A 19,648-nucleotide genomic window follows, 5' to 3' on the forward strand; every position below is an offset into this window, starting at 1 on the left:
CGAGTGCCTACTCATAGGGAAGCTCGGAGGGTGGCAACGAGAAAAAGGGCTTTTTCAGTGGTGGCCACGTTTTATGGAACAATCTCCCTGAGGAGATACGCCTGGCACCAACACTTCTATCCTTCCGGCGCCAGGTTAAAACTTTCCTCTTCGCCCAGGCATTTTAATATGTTTTTAGTATGTGTTGGAATTGTTTCATCTTTTAAAATTTTAAATCTTTTTAATGCGTTTAAATTGTTAATATGTGTTTATTGTATTTTGATGTTAGTCTTGTGCACCGCCCAGAGAGCTTCGGCTATGGGGCGGTATATAAGTTTAATTAATTAATTAATCAATCAATCTCCCAGGCATCAAAGGCCAAAGTAAAGAGATGAAAACTACCAAGAGGACCCCCTCTGTCAATCTGAACACCCAAGAGGGGAGCATTCAGTTATTTGGGGCCTAATTCATTTCAAGCCTATGTGAGCACCTTGAATTGGGCCTGTAATGAAAAATAAGTACTCCATATATGCTCAGGAGTACTCCCACTACCATTAGCTCAGCCTTCAAAACTAAGATTTGGACAACTGAGCTCTGAGGTCCCTTAAGTTCAGATTTCTTGACTGATTGATCTATTGGATTTCTGTCCCACCCTTCCTCCTGGTAATAGCTTGGGGTGCCTTTCTGCGCCTCCTAGAACAGGAGAGAGAGAGAGAAAAGAAGGGGGCTCCATCTCCTTTTTTGTTCCGGCCCCACCCGCATCTGGCTTCAGCCCTGGCCACAGTCAGCATGTGACTCCCAATAATTACCTACGAGGAAATGCAGCCCTTAACAAGAAAAGATGCTGTTGCCTGTCCCTGTTGTAGAATGCCCTGTGTTTTCAGTTCCTGATTACAGAGCAATTTCCCAGCCAGAAGATATAGACTGCAGAATTTCTGTGACTTGGCATGATTTTAGTGGGGTTTCCTTTGCAGACTTCAGTGTTTTGCTCCTGTCTTTTCTCCAGGGCCCATTTCCCAAACCATTTTCATTATGCCTCTCTGCTTCACTCAATTCCCCCCCTTCATTTTTCCATTCTTTCTCCCAGGAAAACCCCTGAACCAGAAAGCCCCACCCCCAATGCCCATTCTCTCCCAATCTGAAGCGAAGAATCCGCGCATCAACCAGCTTTCAGCACGCTGGCAGCAGGTGTGGCTGCTGGCGCTGGAGCGGCAACGCAAGCTCAACGATGCCCTGGATCGGCTAGAAGAGGTATCGGCCACCCTTCATTGCCTTTTGCACATTCCCAGCTGAGAAAGCAAAACCCCAGCCAGGAAAAGCTGGGCCAGTGCAATGTCTCCATCATGGGGCTGGCTTCCAGAGTTCTCCAGAAAACCCTAGACCTGTCTCAGGTGCTTCAGGGGCTGTGGCTTCCTGGTTTCCTTGGCAGTGGACCTTGTGGGTGGAGGGTTGTAGGCATCATTTCCGCAACCCCCAGAAGGGAGGCAAGTGCAACGAGACTGGAGCATCGCAGGAAAAGGAATTGCGTGTTAACCTCCTTTTCTGTTCCACCCAGCTTTGGGACTGCAGGCCTTAACAGCATTTCCGGTTTCCTTCTTGCTGTTGTGGGACATGCTTGTAGGGGTGAACACCCACGATTAGGCAGGAGGTCTCTCTTCCCTCCGAAAGACGTGTGTTGGTAGTTCGTGACTTGTGTGAGACATAAGCCAGAAATAATACTGATTTTTACTTATTTCTATGCCACTATAATAATAATTTATTGTTTCTGTGTCCCTATTCATATACAAGAGGCAGCAAATATGGGATTTTTTGCCTCTTGATTCCACCCTATTCCCAGCAACCCGCCTCCCTCACTTTCGGGAAGTCCTCCTACTTGTTTAGTTCTCCAAGGCCCTGTTCAGGGATTGCACACTGAAAGTAAAAATCCATAGATAACGGGGGGAGGGGATCAGGGGGCATTCTTTTAGCCCCACCCCAAATCCGTGCAGTTTCTGTTGGCCCCTCATGTGCAGTGAACAGCCTTTTGTATCCTTGGGGGTTCCCCAAACAATTAAGAGCCATGGAAACACAGGATTCTTAATTGCACAGGAAGCCTGCACAGATGCAGACGTTCCCCCTAAAGTGTGGCCTGAATGCACAGCCCCCCTGTACTCTCTCCTTCTTTTGGTGAGTTACGCCCGTGTAGGGCTCATGTCACCATCCAAACTTTGAGCAAAGCGCTGCCCCTCGCATCTTACAACAGGGAAAATGTTCATAAGTCCTCTCCCTGTGAGATGTGAAACAGCTTACTAAGTAGTATTCAGTTACATCCTGCTCATAGTAGACCCTTTTAAATTAATAAACGTAAGTCATGTTTGTTAATTTCAGTGGGTCTACTCTGAGTAGGACTCGGCTTCTTTGGGGGGAAGGGGGATATAAATTTAATAAATAATAAGCTGATTATTGAATATCACCCTTTCTCTTTGCTTCTCTCCCCCCCCCCCAGTTGAAAGAGTTTGCAAACTTTGACTTTGATGTGTGGCGGAAGAAGTACATGCGCTGGATGAACCACAAAAAATCACGCGTGATGGACTTCTTCCGGCGGATTGACAAAGACCAAGATGGGAAAATCACCAGGCAGGAATTCATTGATGGGATCCTGGCATCTAGTAAGTCCCTCACCTCTTTCAATCCTTGCAACACTTTCGGCTGCGTTTACAAGCAGTCTTAGTTTGTCTCCAGACTGAGCAGCAGGTGTTGATTCCTGCGAACGTGAAGCAAGCCACCCTGCCTGCAAGAAGAGCCAGTGTGGTGTAGCAGCTAGAGTGTCAGGCGAGGACCTTGGAGAGGAGGGTTCAAATCCCCATTCAGCCGTGAAGCTCACTGGGTGACCTTGGGCTAGTCACCCTCTCTCAGGCCTTGAGATGGAAGGATCTGTCGATTCTGGTTCTCTCTGCTTCTCATTTTCCAATACAGTTAAATTCAGTCCTCTGTCTTTCTGCAGCAATTTGTGATGTAAAACTTCTACATTTTAGAGCTGATTTCTCCTAAACACAATTTTGTACGCAATTTGACAATTTGCAAGCAATTTTTCTAATATAATCCATTTTTCTTGTTATTTTAACTAATGTTTATTTTTATGCACATTCCCCCTAGTATGTGCATTTTTGTAAGCATTGTTTGATTGGAGAACTGCACTGTAAAATTCTGATCAATGTGAATTTCAAAGCATGGCTGTGTTCTGTTTTCATATTGTTTCAGAACGTGAATTTGATCGTTCGCATTTAGAGGTGACTCGGACTTGAATTCCTCCCCCATCCCTACTCAAGCCTCACCTGACTTTATTTATTTATTTTTGTTTATCTATTGTTTTATTTATATCCTGCCCTTCTTCCCAGCAGGAGCCCAGGGCGGCAAACAAAAGCGCCAAAAACACATCAAAACATCATCAGACCTTAAAATACACCAAAACAAAACAATGTTAAAAACATTTTTTTAAAAAGTTTGAGAAACATCTTTTAAAAGGGGGAGTTGCGAGGATAGTTCAAAGGAGAGAGCCAAGTCGAGCTCCTTGAAGGAAAGGTGGCCTATAAATGCAACAATAAATGAATAAGACCTCCCTTGCTCACTTGTGGTCTGCCTCCAGTTGCCCCATGATATTGTCTTGGTTCTCTCGGAGGCATTTTTATGCTTGTGTAGAGGCTGAACCACTTCACCCTCGCATTTTGGAAATGGGAACTGGTGTGGGAAGGTTCCCATGAGAGGGAGGGGGTTAGGCTAGAACTCGTCTCCCTAACCTGTACTTTCTGTGTGCAGGGATTTTTGTTTTATTTATTAATTTTATTTATTATTTTAATTATTATTAAAATTATATCCCACCTTTCCTCCAAGGAGTTTAAGGTTGCATACCAACATGGTTGCCCCCTCCCAACTTTATCCTCACAGCAACCCTGTGAGGTAGTTTAGGCTGAGAGGCAATGACTGGCCCAAGGTCACCCAGCGAGCTTCATGGCTGAATGGGAATTTGAACCCTGGTCTCTTAGGTCCCAGTCCAATACTCTAACCACTACACCTTCAACCTGAAGTGGTGTTGTTGAAATGCAAGTTTGCCACCTTAATGCAAACTAGGGTGCTGTCTCTCGGAGGTGGGAGGTAGATTGTGGCAACAGGAATTCCATCAGGAGCATTGAAGCAAATTTATAATCCATTCAATGGCAAAATGACTGTTGGAGAAAAACAGTCTTAACTGCATTGTGAGAGGCCAGGTGGATCTCCCCTGGAAGGGCATTCAGTGGGCTGGGGGTCACCACAAAAAAGGCCCCATCTCTCTCATACCTTCCTACCAACATCTGATGATGGTTGAGCATCTGCAGAGCCCCCAGTGTTGATCTCAAAATTCAGGTAGGATTGTATCAGAAGAGGGAGCTTCGGCGAAGAGGAGTTTCCTGTTGCACAAAGTTTAGGCCACTAAGAGAATATGTCCTACTACAGAGTGATGGATAACTAGTTTCTGTGTCTGGAAAAGCAAAACAAAAAAACCCGCAGCCCAGGTCAGAAGATGGATGATGGATGTGTCGGCATCAGCATCTCTTGTCAGCTGGAAGCATACCTCTAACTGCCAGATGCTAGAGGCTAATAAGAGACAGATCTCTCTCACACACCACACGTAGAAGAGGCATGTTTCTGGCTACTTTAAGAAGGTGTTACATTGATTTAGATGGGACTTTGGTCTGACATGTCTCAGGGCAGATCTTGAGTTTGGGACCAGTAAAGAGCTTGCATCTGTTCTCTTCTTCCTCAGAATTCCCCACTACTAAGTTAGAGATGACTGCAGTAGCTGACATCTTTGACCGCGATGGGGATGGTTACATTGACTACTATGAGTTTGTAGCTGCACTACACCCTAACAAAGATGCTTACCGGCCAACAACAGACGCAGACAAAATTGAGGATGAGGTAAGACATTTTGACAAGGCTGTGGGAATCTGGGGGTTGTGGAGATGTGTAAGCTGCTGCAGCTTCTGTTAGCTAGCGCTGTATAAGTTGAAGAAGGATACTTGCATGATACCCCTGGCTCTTCCTTCATTAAAAACCCAACCATTACCTGGTCTCCCTACCCAGATGCACTAACCACATACTCTTTCCCCCATCTCCATTCCCTCCCTTTCCCATTACGACCCTTGTAATTTTATTCCTATATTGTAAGTCCCTTGGGACAGGGACCTGTTCTGTCATTTTTTGTAAAGTGCCATATATGTGGATTGCGCTATACTACTACTAATAATAGCCATACTTAGAAGTGGTAAACGCAGCCTGCATTTGCTCAGGGCCATCGCATCTCAAGGAACTGGGGTTAATGAGAGTGAGAAGATCTTCACTCAAGAAGTGAGAGGCTTGGCCAAAGCAATGGCACCCCAGTTGTGGAACGGACAAACACACAAACCCTGAGGTTTGGCTGATGCCAGCCTTAGTTAACTTTCTGTGCCAGCTGGAGACTTTTATCTTCCTTCTCAATATTTCATATGTAGCTGCACAATTACAGAGAATTACTATAGGTAACAATGGGGGCTCTTTTGATGGTTTTAGTAGTACTTTATTGCCTTATTGTATTTTACCTTCTTATAACCCATCTTGAGACTATTTGTGATGAAGGACGGGACATAAATTTTACAGATAAAAATAATGTCTGTAGCAGAACTGGACGGTGAGTCTTTCCGGGGAAAGGACCGTTGGGTCTTTTGAGTACAAATCCCTACACAACCATGAAGCTCATCATCATCTCAGCCTCACAGGGTTGTGGTGAAGATAAAATGGGGTCATCTTGCCTACCCTTTTCTCCTTGTGGGCTGTAGCAATTTTTGGATAGGCTCTGCCTTATAGTAGAAATAAGAATATTTAGACTCGGTTGGAGACATTCCCTGTAGTTTAGCCTAAGAGATTAATTGCAGCGTCTTTATTTCTGCCCAACAGGTGACAAGGCAGGTGGCTCAGTGTAAATGTGCAAAGAGGTTCCAGGTGGAACAGATTGGAGAGAACAAGTACCGGGTGAGCAGAAGCAGCCTGTGCTTCATTTTTCAGAACAGAGGTCCTCTGTCAGTGGGTTTTGGCCAGCTGTTCGTATGATGATGATTTCAACCCCCTGGAAGGCCAAGGACACAATCCACCAGGAAGTGCCACGCAAGCTCCATTTTTAAAAAATGGCAGGGGGGCACTTAGCTGGGGTGGGGTTCTGTCCTAGATCCTGAGGCCTGTTGGTACAGGCTGCACAAGACAATTCACAAAGACAGACTTTCCTTTAGACATCTGTTTCTCCAGATGTTGCTGGACTCCCAACATCCCTTGACTGTGCTAGCTATAGCTGATGGGAGTTGGAATTCAGGAACATCTGGATCTGGCCCGTCATGCTGTTTCCAACAGTGGACAGCTTGGGAGCCTTTGGAAAGCATGGCCGCCATTTCATCCTGTGGCAGAGAGATCCATGATGGATTGTGGGAAGAAGTGGTATTTTCTTTTGTCTGTTTTACCTTACAGCCCTGTCTGTGTGTTCCTCTGAGGTGGAAACATTTTGCTGCTGAACATGCTCATAGGAATATTGGCTCAACAATGTGGCTTTTGTGCCACTTCTGTTTTTGTTTCAAGCCTCCTGAGGCTTCCATTGGCAACAGAGCCAGCTAGCTTAGTTTCCCTTTGTACCTGAACTGGGTGTGTTTTAGCCAGGGTACAACTACTCTGAGCAGCCTCTTGAAGGTAGCAGTATTTTTAGGGGGCATCTGGGGGAGGGTTATCATTTGAGTTAGCAAAATGTCTTGAGCCTGCCCTGATTTTAGCATGGGAGTGGCATGTATAAAATAACCAGTGCTGGCCCTCTGTGCTATTCCAGGGCTGCCTGTCCCATATCTAAAGGGTGCAAGATCTTCAGCTTGCTTTTCTAAAATACAGGAGGGACAAATTGAAATGTGAGATTTAGCATGTTAAGAAATGCCAAGTACACAGACCAGTGGTACTTGTGGTTAACAAGTCATTTTTCATAGTTACTGCACTGTTAACACTATACAATGTTTTCTCTCCCTATCTCTTCCTCTCTCTCTCGTTTACACTTTCTCCTTTGTAGTTCTTCCTCGGCAACCAGGTACAGTGTGCCTTGTAATGTTGTCTCTAAGTCCTTTTATAGAGAGTTTTCCTTAAAATAATTGCATGTCTTATATTTTCATTGCTGCGGGTGGGTGTGCTTGTGTGAATACTGTGACATTATCAGCCAAGATTCTGGTATACAGGTATATAATCATCAGGAAATGTAATGAAAGCAGCTCTATAAAGGTGCAAATACACACATGCCCACAGAGTGACATGCGCACCTGTGGACTCTCACAGAGGAACTTTTATGTGTAGATGTGCAGTTCCTTTTTAGAAAGTTGAAAAACTTTGCCAATTTGGTACCTTCCAGACGTTTTAGGTTGCAGCTCCTGTCAGCCCAGCTGTGCTGGCTGGGGCTGATGGGAGTCATAGTCAGAAACATCTGGAGAGCACCAAGTTGGCATGGGCTGCACTCCAGTAGCCTATATTTTACTTGTTTGTGCAGCCAGACTGGTAAACTGGGCAGGCAGTAGCAAATGTTCCAAAACCAGTTAATCAACTCAAATGAACTTAATTTGAACCAGGGCTCAGCCCTTAAACCAGTTTGTAAACCCCAAGGTTCAATCATAAGAAGTAATAGAGCACATACAGAGTTGTATTCAACTATATCCTACTCAGAGTAAACCTACTGAAGTTAATGAACCTAAGTTAGACCTGTCTGTTAACTCCAGTGGGTCTACTCTGAGTTGGACTAGCATTGAATATCCCCCACAGAGTCTGATTCTGTCATCCTAGCCTCAGTCCCACTTATTTGAGAGATGTAGGAAAATGGCATCTTCTGAAACAATCCAGAGATAATGCATTCAAAGAAGTATGTTCCTCCTGCTGGCATCCTGCTCTGATGTTAAAGTGGAAAGATCAACTAGTGAAGATTTGCGTGAGAAATATGCCCTCTTACATCTGTCATAGATACTTGTGCAGTTTCAAGTGCAATAGTAAAACTTTGAGAGTATGGTGGAAAGGGTTGTCAGTTTACTGAACTTGGTATTTCCATGTCCAAAGGGAACGGATTTACATGCACAATTTATTGTGCTCTATATGCCCTTGGTCATTTTGGATATTTGACTTTGACCAGTAGCGGTGGTTAACAGCATGGCTTCTGGACACTCAACTGCAAGGGGTTCAGAACATCAATCAGTCCTTGCATGTGGTGGGTTCAGAAATCATGGGATTATGCAGCGTGTCTGGCACACACGATTTGTGAAGTGAGAATCCTTTTCTGTGCTCCTGCGCAGAGCTGAAATTCCTGTAATGTATTCTGTATACCAGCATCTGGATGGCTTTTCAATTAATTTTCCATTGCTTTTGGACTGCAAGCGCTGAATCCTTTTGGATAATTTCTTTCCATAATTAGCACTAAAGCTTCAAGCCATCTGCATGGATCGTATTAAATTCCTCGAGGCTGCAAGAAAATAAATGAAAAATGCTTCTTACCCCCTCTTACATAATTTTGAGCCAAATTATAACTCTTTATAACACAGAGGAGAAATCCATTATAAACTTGTTTCATGAAGTACACCCTGCTTCCACGTTGGTGGGAAAACATTACCTCCTCTGCATTCCCTTTGCTGGATGAGGTGGACTGCTATAAGTAGCTGTTACTCTTTGACAGATCCACTCAAAGTGTGACATCATAAAGAGAACTTGAATTTCCTTGGACTGGTGGAAAAGAGCAAAGTGAATGTCTTGCTTGTTCAAAAAATCAGACAGACAAAAAACAAAGAAAAGGCCCATGCAGCTGAATATAATTACCTTCCATAACCCTTGTGATATGGAAGAGCAATTTCCCATCTATATAACATGAGCAAAAGTGACCTACCTTACAAGGGTGGCAATGAGATTAAGGATTTATAAAGCACTTGGCATGTTGACTGTGCATTATAGATACTGATGTTTGCAGAGCAGATTTCTAGTGAGACAAGACTTGCTGCTTGGTCTCTTGGTCAATGCTTCAAAGTGGAAATGTCAGGCTACTAATAATCATTGCAAGAATTACATTTCTGATCTTTATGGTTGCCACATCGCAGGTTTGCGTGTCTCTGGCTGCTGCAGTTAGCTCTTTTGCTGGGGGGGGGGAGCTGTCGTGCACCATGAGTGTTACGGGTCTTCAGATCTGGTGAAGGGTTTTGCTCTCTTTCATGATGAGACTGCAATGCTGGGATTCCTTTAGTGATCTTCATTTGAATTCCAATTGTTCTCTCTCCAGAATGGACAGTATCAGGACTGGCATACAGTTGAATTTGAACGGTGCGCCAAAAAACACTCAAATCCTTTGTGGAAAAATTGCCCAGAAGTCTAAAGTTCTGACTTCATTTTATCTTCTGCCCAACCTGAATGTTACACTTGGTCCCAAAACAGATAGGCACGTCTTGGAGTGAACAAAACAGTTGTGCAAACCCTGCAGAGAAGTATGCCAAGAGAGTTCTTTCTAGTGAATGTGAACAAAGGAAGCTGGCATACCCCAAGTTCAGTACTGCCTATACTGGCTGGCAGCAGCTGTCTAGGGGGGTCTCTGGCAGAGAAGGCGCTTTTCCGTCTCTTGCTTCCTGGATCTTAAATCAGACACGCCTCCAGGGATTGGCTCCAGGACCTTCTCTGAACAAACCGCCTGCTCTACCACTGAGCTGAGGCCCCAACAAAAAAGGGTGCACTTCTGTCATTTTGAATTTAATACCATTTTAACAGTGCCTTGAAAGTGGATCTGCTCCATTTTTTATTACCATCGTTAGTTATTTATATACCGCTTAAAGCCAAAGGAGGCTTCTCAGCAGTTTACAAAGCGTAAAAACCAGTTACACAAACTTTAAAAGCTAAACCTCCATAATTAAAATATAGAACCAAACAGTCCCATTAAAAGACAGCAACATTTTTAAAACGTCTTAAGGGCAGCTAGTGGGAGACGGGTGAGTCCGAGGTGTGGAAACGTTTTGCCTCTCCTGCTGCCGTCTCTCTTCTTCCTCTTTGAATGGCACGGGGTTCTTTTGCGTCTCCTGTGTGCACTTGTTTAAACAGTGTCCCTCTTTGCTGCTCTCTCCACAGTTTGGCGACTCGCAGCAGCTGCGGCTGGTCCGTATCCTGCGTAGCACAGTTATGGTTCGTGTGGGTGGAGGATGGATGGCCCTGGATGAGTTTTTAGTGAAGAACGATCCTTGCAGAGGTAAGAAATGTGTGCGATTCTTAACCAACATTTTAAAGTGGGGTTCTTAAACGCCACCACCCCCCGGTGTAAGATGGTCCAACTGTGAGGCAAGAATGGATGGTTCAAACACACCCATCCAGACCAGACCAGCCAAGCAAGCTCCATCACATTGCAGGAAAGAAGCATAGCCAAGGGTTTCTTGGGGAATTTTGCCCTGTATTGTTGAGTGGGAGAGGATGCCAGTTAGGTTTTCTGCCGCAAACACCGTAATAACATTAAGGGCAGACCTTAATCCAGACAGAAAGTGCATTTCCCTGAATGTCAAGAAGTCAACATAAATACTGTTGAGTACAGAGGTGGCTGGGACTTCCTGTGTGGAGAACACAGCGTGCACATGTGTATTTGTGTATGTGCGATAGAGAGAGAAGTGGAATCCCCGCCCAAGCCCACCCTCTTGCACCTGTGGGCTGACCTCTCTTCCAGTGCATCTTCTGTCTTCACTCTGGCACTCCAGAAAGACTGCCCTGCATGCCAGCCACTCCTGAAGGGACTTGGCCTTGCCTTTTCCCTCCTCCTCTTTGACCCACACGGCTGTTTGCTTTTCCTGCCCTGTCTTTTCTTCGTATATGTGTATTTTCTTTATTCTAGTTCACCACCCTGGAAGTAAAATAAAACGCTCTGACTCCAGCTCTTCGATTGCCAGTCAGTCTCCTATAGGTTGGCGGTTTTTCTTGGCTTCCTCTCCCACCTTCTCCTCCTCCTGTTGGGAATGGCTTTGCTGCTCGGACCTGCCTCAGTCTTCCCCGTTGCCCCCTGGCCAGAGTGTTCCTTTGCTGGGACAAAGGGGAGGGGGGGAGAGAGTGCACACTTTTTTGATTTTGCTGGTTTGGGCTGAAAGCCACAGGGGGCAACCTTCATGTGCCTTGCCTCCAGTTGCTCCTGTCTGCCACGTTGGCCCGGAACCCCCTGTTCACGTTGCCCACTTCTTTCCAGGGGCTTGGGGAAGGTTGCCATGTTTGCACTGGCTTACCCGCATAGCAGCCTGGGATGATCAGCTGAGCAAGAGCAGTGAGGGGCAGGGATTGAGCCCTGGGTCAGCATTGGACTATCTTCCCTGTTCCCCTACTCTGAATCTCCTGAAATCCCAAAAGGTTTTTCCCCCTTTCCATTATATCTTTTACCTTTTTACATGGAAACTGTCCATGAGTGCATCTGGTGTTCTGCAAGACAGACTCTGGTAATGTTAAGAGGTCTGAGAGGGAATGGCTACCCACCTCCTCTTCAGCGTACAGCCTGGGCCCCTTCAGACACATTGTTCCTTCTGCCTGTGGCTGTTGGGTGCCTGTTTTTGCCTCTTCACATGTGACATTTTGTCTGAACGCAGCTACATGTGGCGATGTTGTGAAACCTCTAGGACAGCCCTCACCAGCCTGGCCCCCTCCAGATGTTTTGGACAACAACTCCCATCAGCCCCAGCAAGCACATAGCACACTCCCTCCAGTTGTAGTCCATAATGTCTGGAGGGCACCAGGCTGGCAAAGGCTGCTGTAGGATTTCTCAGTTCCTTGGTTGCCTCTTGACAATGCTGTTTCCTCTGTTCTCAGCGCTGCTCTGGAACGCTCCTGCTGGGCCTCCTTGGGTTGTTCTAAGGCAATACTTGGGGTGCTGCTTCCAGATGGGTGTTTATTGTGGAATCGATGCTCCTGATGCATGCATTTGTATTTGCAGCATCCACACGATATCGTCAGCATCAAAATGCCAATTTGTATTTTCCCCCATTTATTTTTTCTGGGTGATATATATATGAACGGTTGCCAACAATCCATTTGTAGTATCTCCGTGGACCGTTTGCAAATGAAGCCTCCATCTGGCAGCACCTCAGGCGGCAGTTGCTTGTCTTGAGAAGGAGAATGCCTGAATCCTCCAGCTGCCTGTTCTGCCCTGCAAGGCTTTCTGCATGATCTCACTTACTTAAGAAAACTGCTCCTTGCTGTGTTTGTCTGTCAGGTTTGTTGTCCCCACCCCACCCCAGACCACAGAATATGCTTACCGTTGCCAGCAAGCAGGTGGGTGTCATTCAGAGAAAGGGACGTGAAATCAGGGGAAGGGCCGTCGCTCGGGGTAGAGTATCTGCATTGTATGCGGAAGGTCCCGGGTTTGCTCCCTGATGGTGTCTCTAGGTAGGGTTAGGGGAGAGCCCCGATTGAGACTCTCAGGAGCTGCTGCCAGTCAGTGCAGGCAGTACTGAGCTAGATGGACCAATGGTCTGACTCCATGGTCCTGTAGCCTAGTTGCAAGTTTTAAGTCTGGTCATTTCCTTCCAATTTCTTGAGAATTGAGAGCTGTTCAGACTTCTTGCCACAGAAATGGAAATAAATGTGTTGTGCCAGTACACAAGCGCTTGAGCAAGCTCGGCTTTGGGTTATTGAGCTTCCCACAATTTGAGGTCAGCATTCTCTGCTGCTGAACTGGGAATGGATTATGGGTCTTTTGATAAAGGAGGCTCTCTTCCTCTGCCTGCCACCCAACTAGAAGTTCCCTCGCTAGCCTGTAAAGTAGATAGTCCAGAAGGGTGCAGCCAGTGCTCCATAGTACCCCCCCCCCAAGCAGTAGAAGCTGTGGGGAGTGAGCAAGAGATGGGCACTTTCTGTAGGTGTACTTACAGGTTACATACCGGATTCCTTCCAAAGCTCTGTGTGGACTTGCCCTGTTGCAGGCCAAAACACCCCTCAGTTCAGGTGATGGTTGCGATGGGAGCTTGCTTCTTGAGCAGCTGCAGAATGCTCCAAGGAAGAGACAAGTCCTCTCTGACTTCCTTGGGACTTTTCCGCTGGTGGTCTAGCAATCTGAGAAGACCAAGGTGGTTTTGAGACCAGCTGGAAGGAGGCAGGACAACTCCAAAGCATCCCAAGCGCACCCACACCAGGGTGTCAGAAGGGCCTGCGGCTGCCTGGCTCTGGCCTCGTTTGCATTTCAGATTCCAGTTTCTCACCTTTTTTTCTTTTGTGGCTTTCCCTTTCTTACAGCACGAGGAAGAACTAACCTTGAACTTCGAGAGAAGTTCATTTTGCCAGAGGGAGCTTCTCAGGGAATGGCGCCGTTCCGGTCCCGGGGGCGCAGGTCCAAGCCCTCCTCTCGGGCAGCATCCCCAGCGCGGTCCAGTTCTAGCGCCAGCCAGAGCAATCACAGCTGCCCTTCGATGCCCTCCTCTCCAGCCACGCCTGCGAGCGGGACGAAGGTGAGAGGGCTTCTTGGATCATAACAACAACAACAAAAGCTGTCCATCCTTGGATGCTCAGGGGCACTTCTGGACCCTGAGGAGGTGTCCGATGAGCAATGAGGCCACAGTTGTTGAGAGAACTTTTGGGGTCACTCAAATATGTATTTCTGTCCACCACGACTGCAAAATTCTCCCACATTCAAATGTGAAATGGCGGAGCTTCTCTTCCCCCCCACCCCACCCCACCCCCCAAATTGCACCTGTTTGCTTGTGTCTCATTTTAGTTTGGGGGCTGTCACTGGTTTGTCTCCTGGTTTCTGTGACACGGAGAGTTTTTCTCCTCTGTCACTTTCCTGGGCAAGATGGCCACCCTGGGCACAGAGCAAAGCCCTACTTGTGTGACTCTCATCTCATTGTGTATGTTTTGCTTTCATTATCTGTTGGGTTTGTTCTTTATCTTATTTTAGGATTTATTTACTTTTCTGTTTTTATTTTCCTTCCATCCTGGACACTTCTCTCTCCCCTCCCCCTCTCCATTCGCTCTCACTTTCTCCCCTCCCCCCTCCCTCTCCCTTCGCTCTCACTTTCTCCCCTCCCCCCTCCCTCTCCCTCAACTTCTCTTTGGATTTTCCATTTCACAGACTCCGCATCACTTCACTCGCTGTTATGACAAACCCTGGTTGGTAAACAGCAAGGCAGGTACCCCTTTGAGGGGCTACGATAATGCTGACCTCCACCTGTCTGCTTCTGAGGTAGAGTATGGCTTACCTGGGCCAGTCCCTGTGGCGAGAGGAAGAGCCTGGCTAGTTTCCTTTCCCTGTTTTAATGCCTTCCTTGTTAGAGCAGCGCTTGGTATCGACACTCCTTCCATGCTAGAGCTGCTGTGTTTTTCTTGGGGTTTCTAACTTGAAAAAGAAAGATATTTGTTCTTTGAAACGTCCTTTAAAAACCAGCAAAATATCATCCACACTCTGCAACTAGTTTCTGCTGAAACTGAAAAATGTTTCCAGGTGTTCAAAATGAGAAAATCTTCTAAGCTTTGGGTTGTTTTATAAATAAATAAATAAATAAATGAAATGGACATGATAAAGAAGGGTATCCTTTAAACATCTGGGCTCATGAATAAAACAGCCAGGCTAACACTTGCAAATCAGTGGCTGCGCATGAACAGAAACCTCTCAAATTACCCCACACACTACCAAGTGAAAAAGGAAGAAAATGGGGGGTGGGGGGTTGTCCTGCTTGTGAGTTTCCTAGAAGCATCAGCTTGGCTGCTGTTGGAGGCTGGACCCTCGCTCAGATGGACCTTCCAGTGCGGCACAGCAGGGCTGCTCTTAGAGTCATGAGAATGTAAGGCCCAGGCAAACAGTAACACCTAGGCAGGGGAAGGGGAGGGTGTTACGATAGGCCACTGTAAATCGCTGGTGGCCCATATCTGGCTTGGTGGCCAGAAGCTACGCAGACCTGAACTGCTAATGCCGCAGTTGAGCTTGCCCCAACCTGGTGCCCTCCAGATGTTTTAGACTACACACACTGCTGTCTGGGGCTGATGGGAGTTGTAGTCCAAAACATCTGGAAGGCAGCAGGTTGGCAAAGCTGCTTTAGGGACATAGGAAGTTGCCTAAGTATATCCAGCCGAGTATTGTCAACACTGACTGGCAGCAGTTGTCCAGGGTCTCTGGCAGAAGTCTTTCCCAGGCCCACCTGAAGATGCCAGAGATTGAGCCTGGGACCTTCTGCATGCAAAGCAGGTGTTTTAGTGGAAGCATTTCCCTGCTTTGCACTGCTAGAAAGGCAGAGGCGGGGGGTGCACCAGAAGTTGCCTCTCTCTTCATGTTAAATGTTTGGGGGCTGAAGTGCATTCAAGATGCATGTGTTTTTTCCCCTCCCAAAGGAAGAGGAGCTGGCACCCTCCTCCTGGGCTTTAAATGGCATTGATGGAAAGGGCAGCTGTGCAACCCAAGGACAGCAGAATCCCTGGCTGCCTTCCTATCCTGCTGCTTCTACGGGGCTCAAATAGAACAATTCACTCGGGGTGGCAAGAGAAGAATACCTCCTTATTTGGACTAAGCATCCCCAAAGATGCCTTTTTGATACTCGGCCTTTTTTAGCCACAGGCCCCTGAAGCGCTCGTGGGTTCTCTTCTGTTCCTTTTGGAGACGGCAAGGACAATGGTCCAATTGACAATCCTGGCATTTCTGCACTGTGTAAAGAGGGCTAATGGCAGGAAAGAACTTTCATGGTGTGTCTTGTCTGTCTCTCTCCTTGGCCTGCAGCACTTTAAAGGTCGTGACAGAAGGCGAGAAGATGATGGGGCAGGCAACAATCAGTGTGCTAATGTCCATTAGCAGAAAGCAAGTCCCAGGTGGAACTTTCTGGTTGCAACAGCCAGAAGTCAGATTTTATGGGTTCTTGTTTAACAACAGTTGAGCCCCTCTTGTGATTCACAGGAGGGTGGCTCCCTTTGACCTTTAAGATGTGGCAAGGGCCGCCATCTTGCTGCGAGTGCAGGGATCCCCTTAGCCTTGGTTTGTTTTTGAAGCCAAATTGCGACTCTTCTGATGAACTTCTCTTTATTCCAAGGCCGTCCCAACTTCAAGCAGCAAGCTGAAACGACCCACTTTCCACTCCAGCCGAACTTCCCTCGCTGGCGGCGATACCAGTAACAGTTCCTCGCCAGTTTCTTCAGGTGCCAAAACCAGTCGGGCTGGTAAGTGCCTTTTTGTATGCGAAGTAAGAGTCCCTGCCTGCATTTTGCACAATATGCAATTGCATTTTTATTCTTTGCTTTGTAAATCGTTGGGGGACTTCCTTTGGTTGTTGAAAGTGATTAACAAATTTAATAAAGTAAACTAAGTCTTTCAAGTGAGCTCATGAGAAGGACTTGAGCCGAGGCACGTGTTCTGAGCTTCAGCCGCTGTTTCTGGGGAATGAGATTGATAATACCGGCGTCGCAGACAGTTGGGGGGCTCCTGATGCTAACAAGTATTGCTCTTCCATTGTAATCCTGAAGCATCATTGCTTGAATTGACTTGCCAGAGCTATTTTCTGTGTGTACTTCCTGTTATGTTCCGTCTGCACCAGTGAGTGTGGAGTTGCTGCTGTGGGTGGGGCCACTTGAAGCTCAGCACATGGTCCCTGACCCTTTTGGTGGGTGATTTTATGACCGCCATCTATTTTTTAATTCCTGTTTAATTATCACTAAAACACTTTTCTGGCTCTCTAGGGTTTTTTTACATTAAAGGTATGGCACTTTAAAGTGATACTTCTATAACGTTACAGTGCTATTACACTATACCACAATAATGTATTATTATTACTATTATTATTATTATTACTATTATTATTACTCTTTACATGTAAATATGCTCAAAGCAGCTTACAATAGAGTAAAAACGCAAGTGACTACATCAGTAATAATCAAATACTAAATCATTTTAAAACGTAACAATCCAACAAATAACTGTTTGATCGCATGAACATTATAACATTTAAAGTCAACATAAAACAAGTGATTGATTTATTGCTTAATTAAACATATCAATTAATGGCAGACATAATAAATATTCCAATACAAAAAAAAAGTTTGTCACCCCAGCTCAGATGTGACAGCCTTTGCTGATTCCTGTTGTTGTTGCTGCTGCCAGGATATACCCCTCTTTCATTGGGAAAAAAAAGTAGCCAGAAAAGTGTTTTAGCAATAATTAAAAGATCCTTTTTTCTATTGACTTGAGTCTAAGTCCTTTTATGCAAAGTTCTATTCTTTTAGGCTGCTGGGACTTACTTCTGAGTAGAAATATTTAGGATACACAGGAACTTTTTGTTGAGAAATTCATAAATGGATACTGCCATGTGTTGGTGGTTCCTCCAAGACAGGACAGAGTCTAGATGGGGTGCCCAGACCTGACCACAAACTGGAATATATCTATAAGGAGTGGCACATGAGCATAGGTTCAGTTAAGGTGTGGGAAGGGCCAGCCTGCTCAGGCGTTGGCTGCTTGTGGTAGCTGTTAAGAGCCCAGTTTCCAGCATACACGGGTTGTCCAAGGAAAGGGGGTGTCTAGCTGGGAACCAGACAGGAGATGGCCACAGAGCAGAGCCTGGCTTGGAGAAATGGAGGAATAGCCTGTTGACCCTTCCTGGCCTTCCATTGTGGTGATGCTTGTGTCCGGTTTCATTTTCATTTTCAGATCCTAAGAAAACAGGCAGTCGCCCTACCAGCCGTGCCGGCAGCCGTGCCGGCAGCCGTGCCAGCAGCCGGCGGGGCAGCGACGCGTCTGACTTCGACCTCCTGGAAACACAGTCGGCCTGTTCAGACACTTCCGAAAGCAGTGCGACCGGTGGGCAGAGCAGCTCTCGGCGAGGCATGGCAAAGCCCTCCAAAATCCCCACCATGTCCAAGAAAACGCCCACAGCCGCCCCGAAAACACCAGGCCCCAAGAGATAATACCCCTTTCACCCATGCCCACGTCTAAACACACACACACACACACACACAGAAAAACCTGTGTCCATTTTTTAACCTGCTTCATACATTGGATGTATATTTATTCTACATGGGAGAAATTATATTGTTAAAAGTGTAAAAGAATTGTGTTATGAAGCTGCCTTATTTTGTTCTGTTAATTTTTTTTCTAAGTTACTATTTTCATGTGAATATTTATGTAGATATAACTTGCCTTCTGGTGACCTCCTTGTGCTGGGAGGGCCTGGGGGGGATGAAATGTGGGAGAGAATGGAAGCAAGCAAAAAGGTCAAGATGTGAAAATGTAAAAACAAAAAATAAAAAGATATAAATAGGATTTCTGTGCAGTGCAGGAAGTGATCCTGCTTTATCTTTTAGGATTGTTTCCTAAATGCATCTTTATAAAATCTTAACTTGCTGTCTCAGCAAGGTAAATTATATTTAAAAACAACACCTGAATATCCAGCAGTGTTCAACGAATTCTCTGGTCTTTTTCTTTTTCTTTTTTTTTAAATCATGGATACCTCAATAAGAGAGAAACATGAGGTGATGGGGATCTGGAGCTTCTGTTTCCAGTTTTTAAAAGAAATTGTGGTTTTATCTGACGATAAAGTGGAGTGAGTTTGAATTAATAAATTGAAAAAAAAATTGCACACACGCTTCATACAAGTAAAGACGTTCACTAAAAATGCTGTATTTAGCGAAATGAAAGTACTGTCAGCCGCTGAGCTTTTAAAGAACAACTAATACTATGTTTTCAGGGCGTTACACTTGAAGCTGTCCAGAAACATCACACAGGTGTGGAAGATTCCTGGGGTTGGGAATGCACGGCACATCCTTTGAGCAGTGGAACTGAAGGGGAGTTTCCACCACCTGGTTCTTCTCTCACACTGCTGTTTAAACAAAAAAACTGACTTCACTTTTTAGTTCATGAACTGCTATTTAACTGCATTTTTTCCTATTTATTGTCTCAACTGGTTAAGGCCACTCCTGACCTAACTGGCATTCGGGAGGCCCCTCCACACTCCAGAGAGGAAGACAGCGCTGCCTTCAACACGCACAGGAGCTTGTTCCTGGAAATGTTAAAGTGCATCACCAGCAGCCCACTTGTGTGCCTCCCTTTTGCTCACTTTTATATGCTCCTTTTTCCTTTGTGGAGGGAAAGTTATAAAACAAAACCAAGCTAACTATGTGACAGTAACCAAGGGGGAGGGAAAGGGAGTTGGGGGCTTACCTGGGCCTTCCTGTATTTATTAACTTTTGCTCTTTCCCTTGCTCTGACCATATTGCTGTGTGATTCTCTCAGTTGGTTTAATTGAGCCAGAACCTGACGCTCTACCAATGAATTGTTTTAAAAAAAAGACACTTTTTTGTATTAAAATTGCTTGCAGTAATAATAAAAAGAAACTTGCCTCTTATTTTATGCTGCAGCACAAACCGCTAGATTAGGTGCGTTTTTCCCACCTCTTCGATAGAAGAGACCCTGCGGTTTCCTCTGTGAATACTTGTTCTAAATTTAAACATATGAACCACCCAATATGTACCTGACAGCCACAGACAACTGAATAGTGAACCACCCCACTGTCTCCTGAAGGGCCTGAGTGTGGTGACAAGCGCTAAGAAAGGCGGACTTGCCTTGCATTTCCAAAGGCAAGATGCTCCATGTGCTGCTCTGTGGGCAATCCACAGGCCACCTGTGGCCCACGCAGGCCTGTCATGGGTTGTCAGCCCT

At 45.9% G+C, this 19,648-nt stretch overlaps 1 protein-coding gene across 18 annotated transcripts in view; it reads left to right on the forward strand.

The window, feature by feature from the left end:
- The window catches only part of MACF1 (microtubule actin crosslinking factor 1), a 383,383-nt gene extending 364,078 nt beyond the window's left edge, over positions 1 to 19,305 (forward strand). For 10 of the 18 annotated variants that reach the window (XM_061597825.1, XM_061597829.1, XM_061597826.1 and 7 more), the window contains 11 exons: positions 1,067 to 1,230; positions 2,465 to 2,627; positions 4,760 to 4,914; positions 5,929 to 6,003; positions 7,070 to 7,087; positions 10,132 to 10,249; positions 10,880 to 10,948; positions 13,258 to 13,469; positions 14,093 to 14,203; positions 16,035 to 16,161; positions 17,642 to 19,305. In XM_061597825.1, the coding sequence (XP_061453809.1) occupies positions 1,067 to 1,230; positions 2,465 to 2,627; positions 4,760 to 4,914; positions 5,929 to 6,003; positions 7,070 to 7,087; positions 10,132 to 10,249; positions 10,880 to 10,948; positions 13,258 to 13,469; positions 14,093 to 14,203; positions 16,035 to 16,161; positions 17,642 to 17,898 (1,469 nt within the window). In that variant the 3' untranslated portion in view covers positions 17,899 to 19,305. The remainder of the gene's footprint in view (positions 1 to 1,066; positions 1,231 to 2,464; positions 2,628 to 4,759; positions 4,915 to 5,928; positions 6,004 to 7,069; positions 7,088 to 10,131; positions 10,250 to 10,879; positions 10,949 to 13,257; positions 13,470 to 14,092; positions 14,204 to 16,034; positions 16,162 to 17,641) is intronic. The other 8 variants (XM_061597832.1, XM_061597840.1, XM_061597842.1 and 5 more) reach the window with 3 other exon arrangements.
- Positions 19,306 to 19,648: the final 343 nt, after the last annotated feature.

The sequence above is a fragment of the Rhineura floridana genome, chromosome 15, assembly GCF_030035675.1.
Source record: "Rhineura floridana isolate rRhiFlo1 chromosome 15, rRhiFlo1.hap2, whole genome shotgun sequence".
NCBI classification, from domain to species: domain Eukaryota; kingdom Metazoa; phylum Chordata; class Lepidosauria; order Squamata; family Rhineuridae; genus Rhineura; species Rhineura floridana.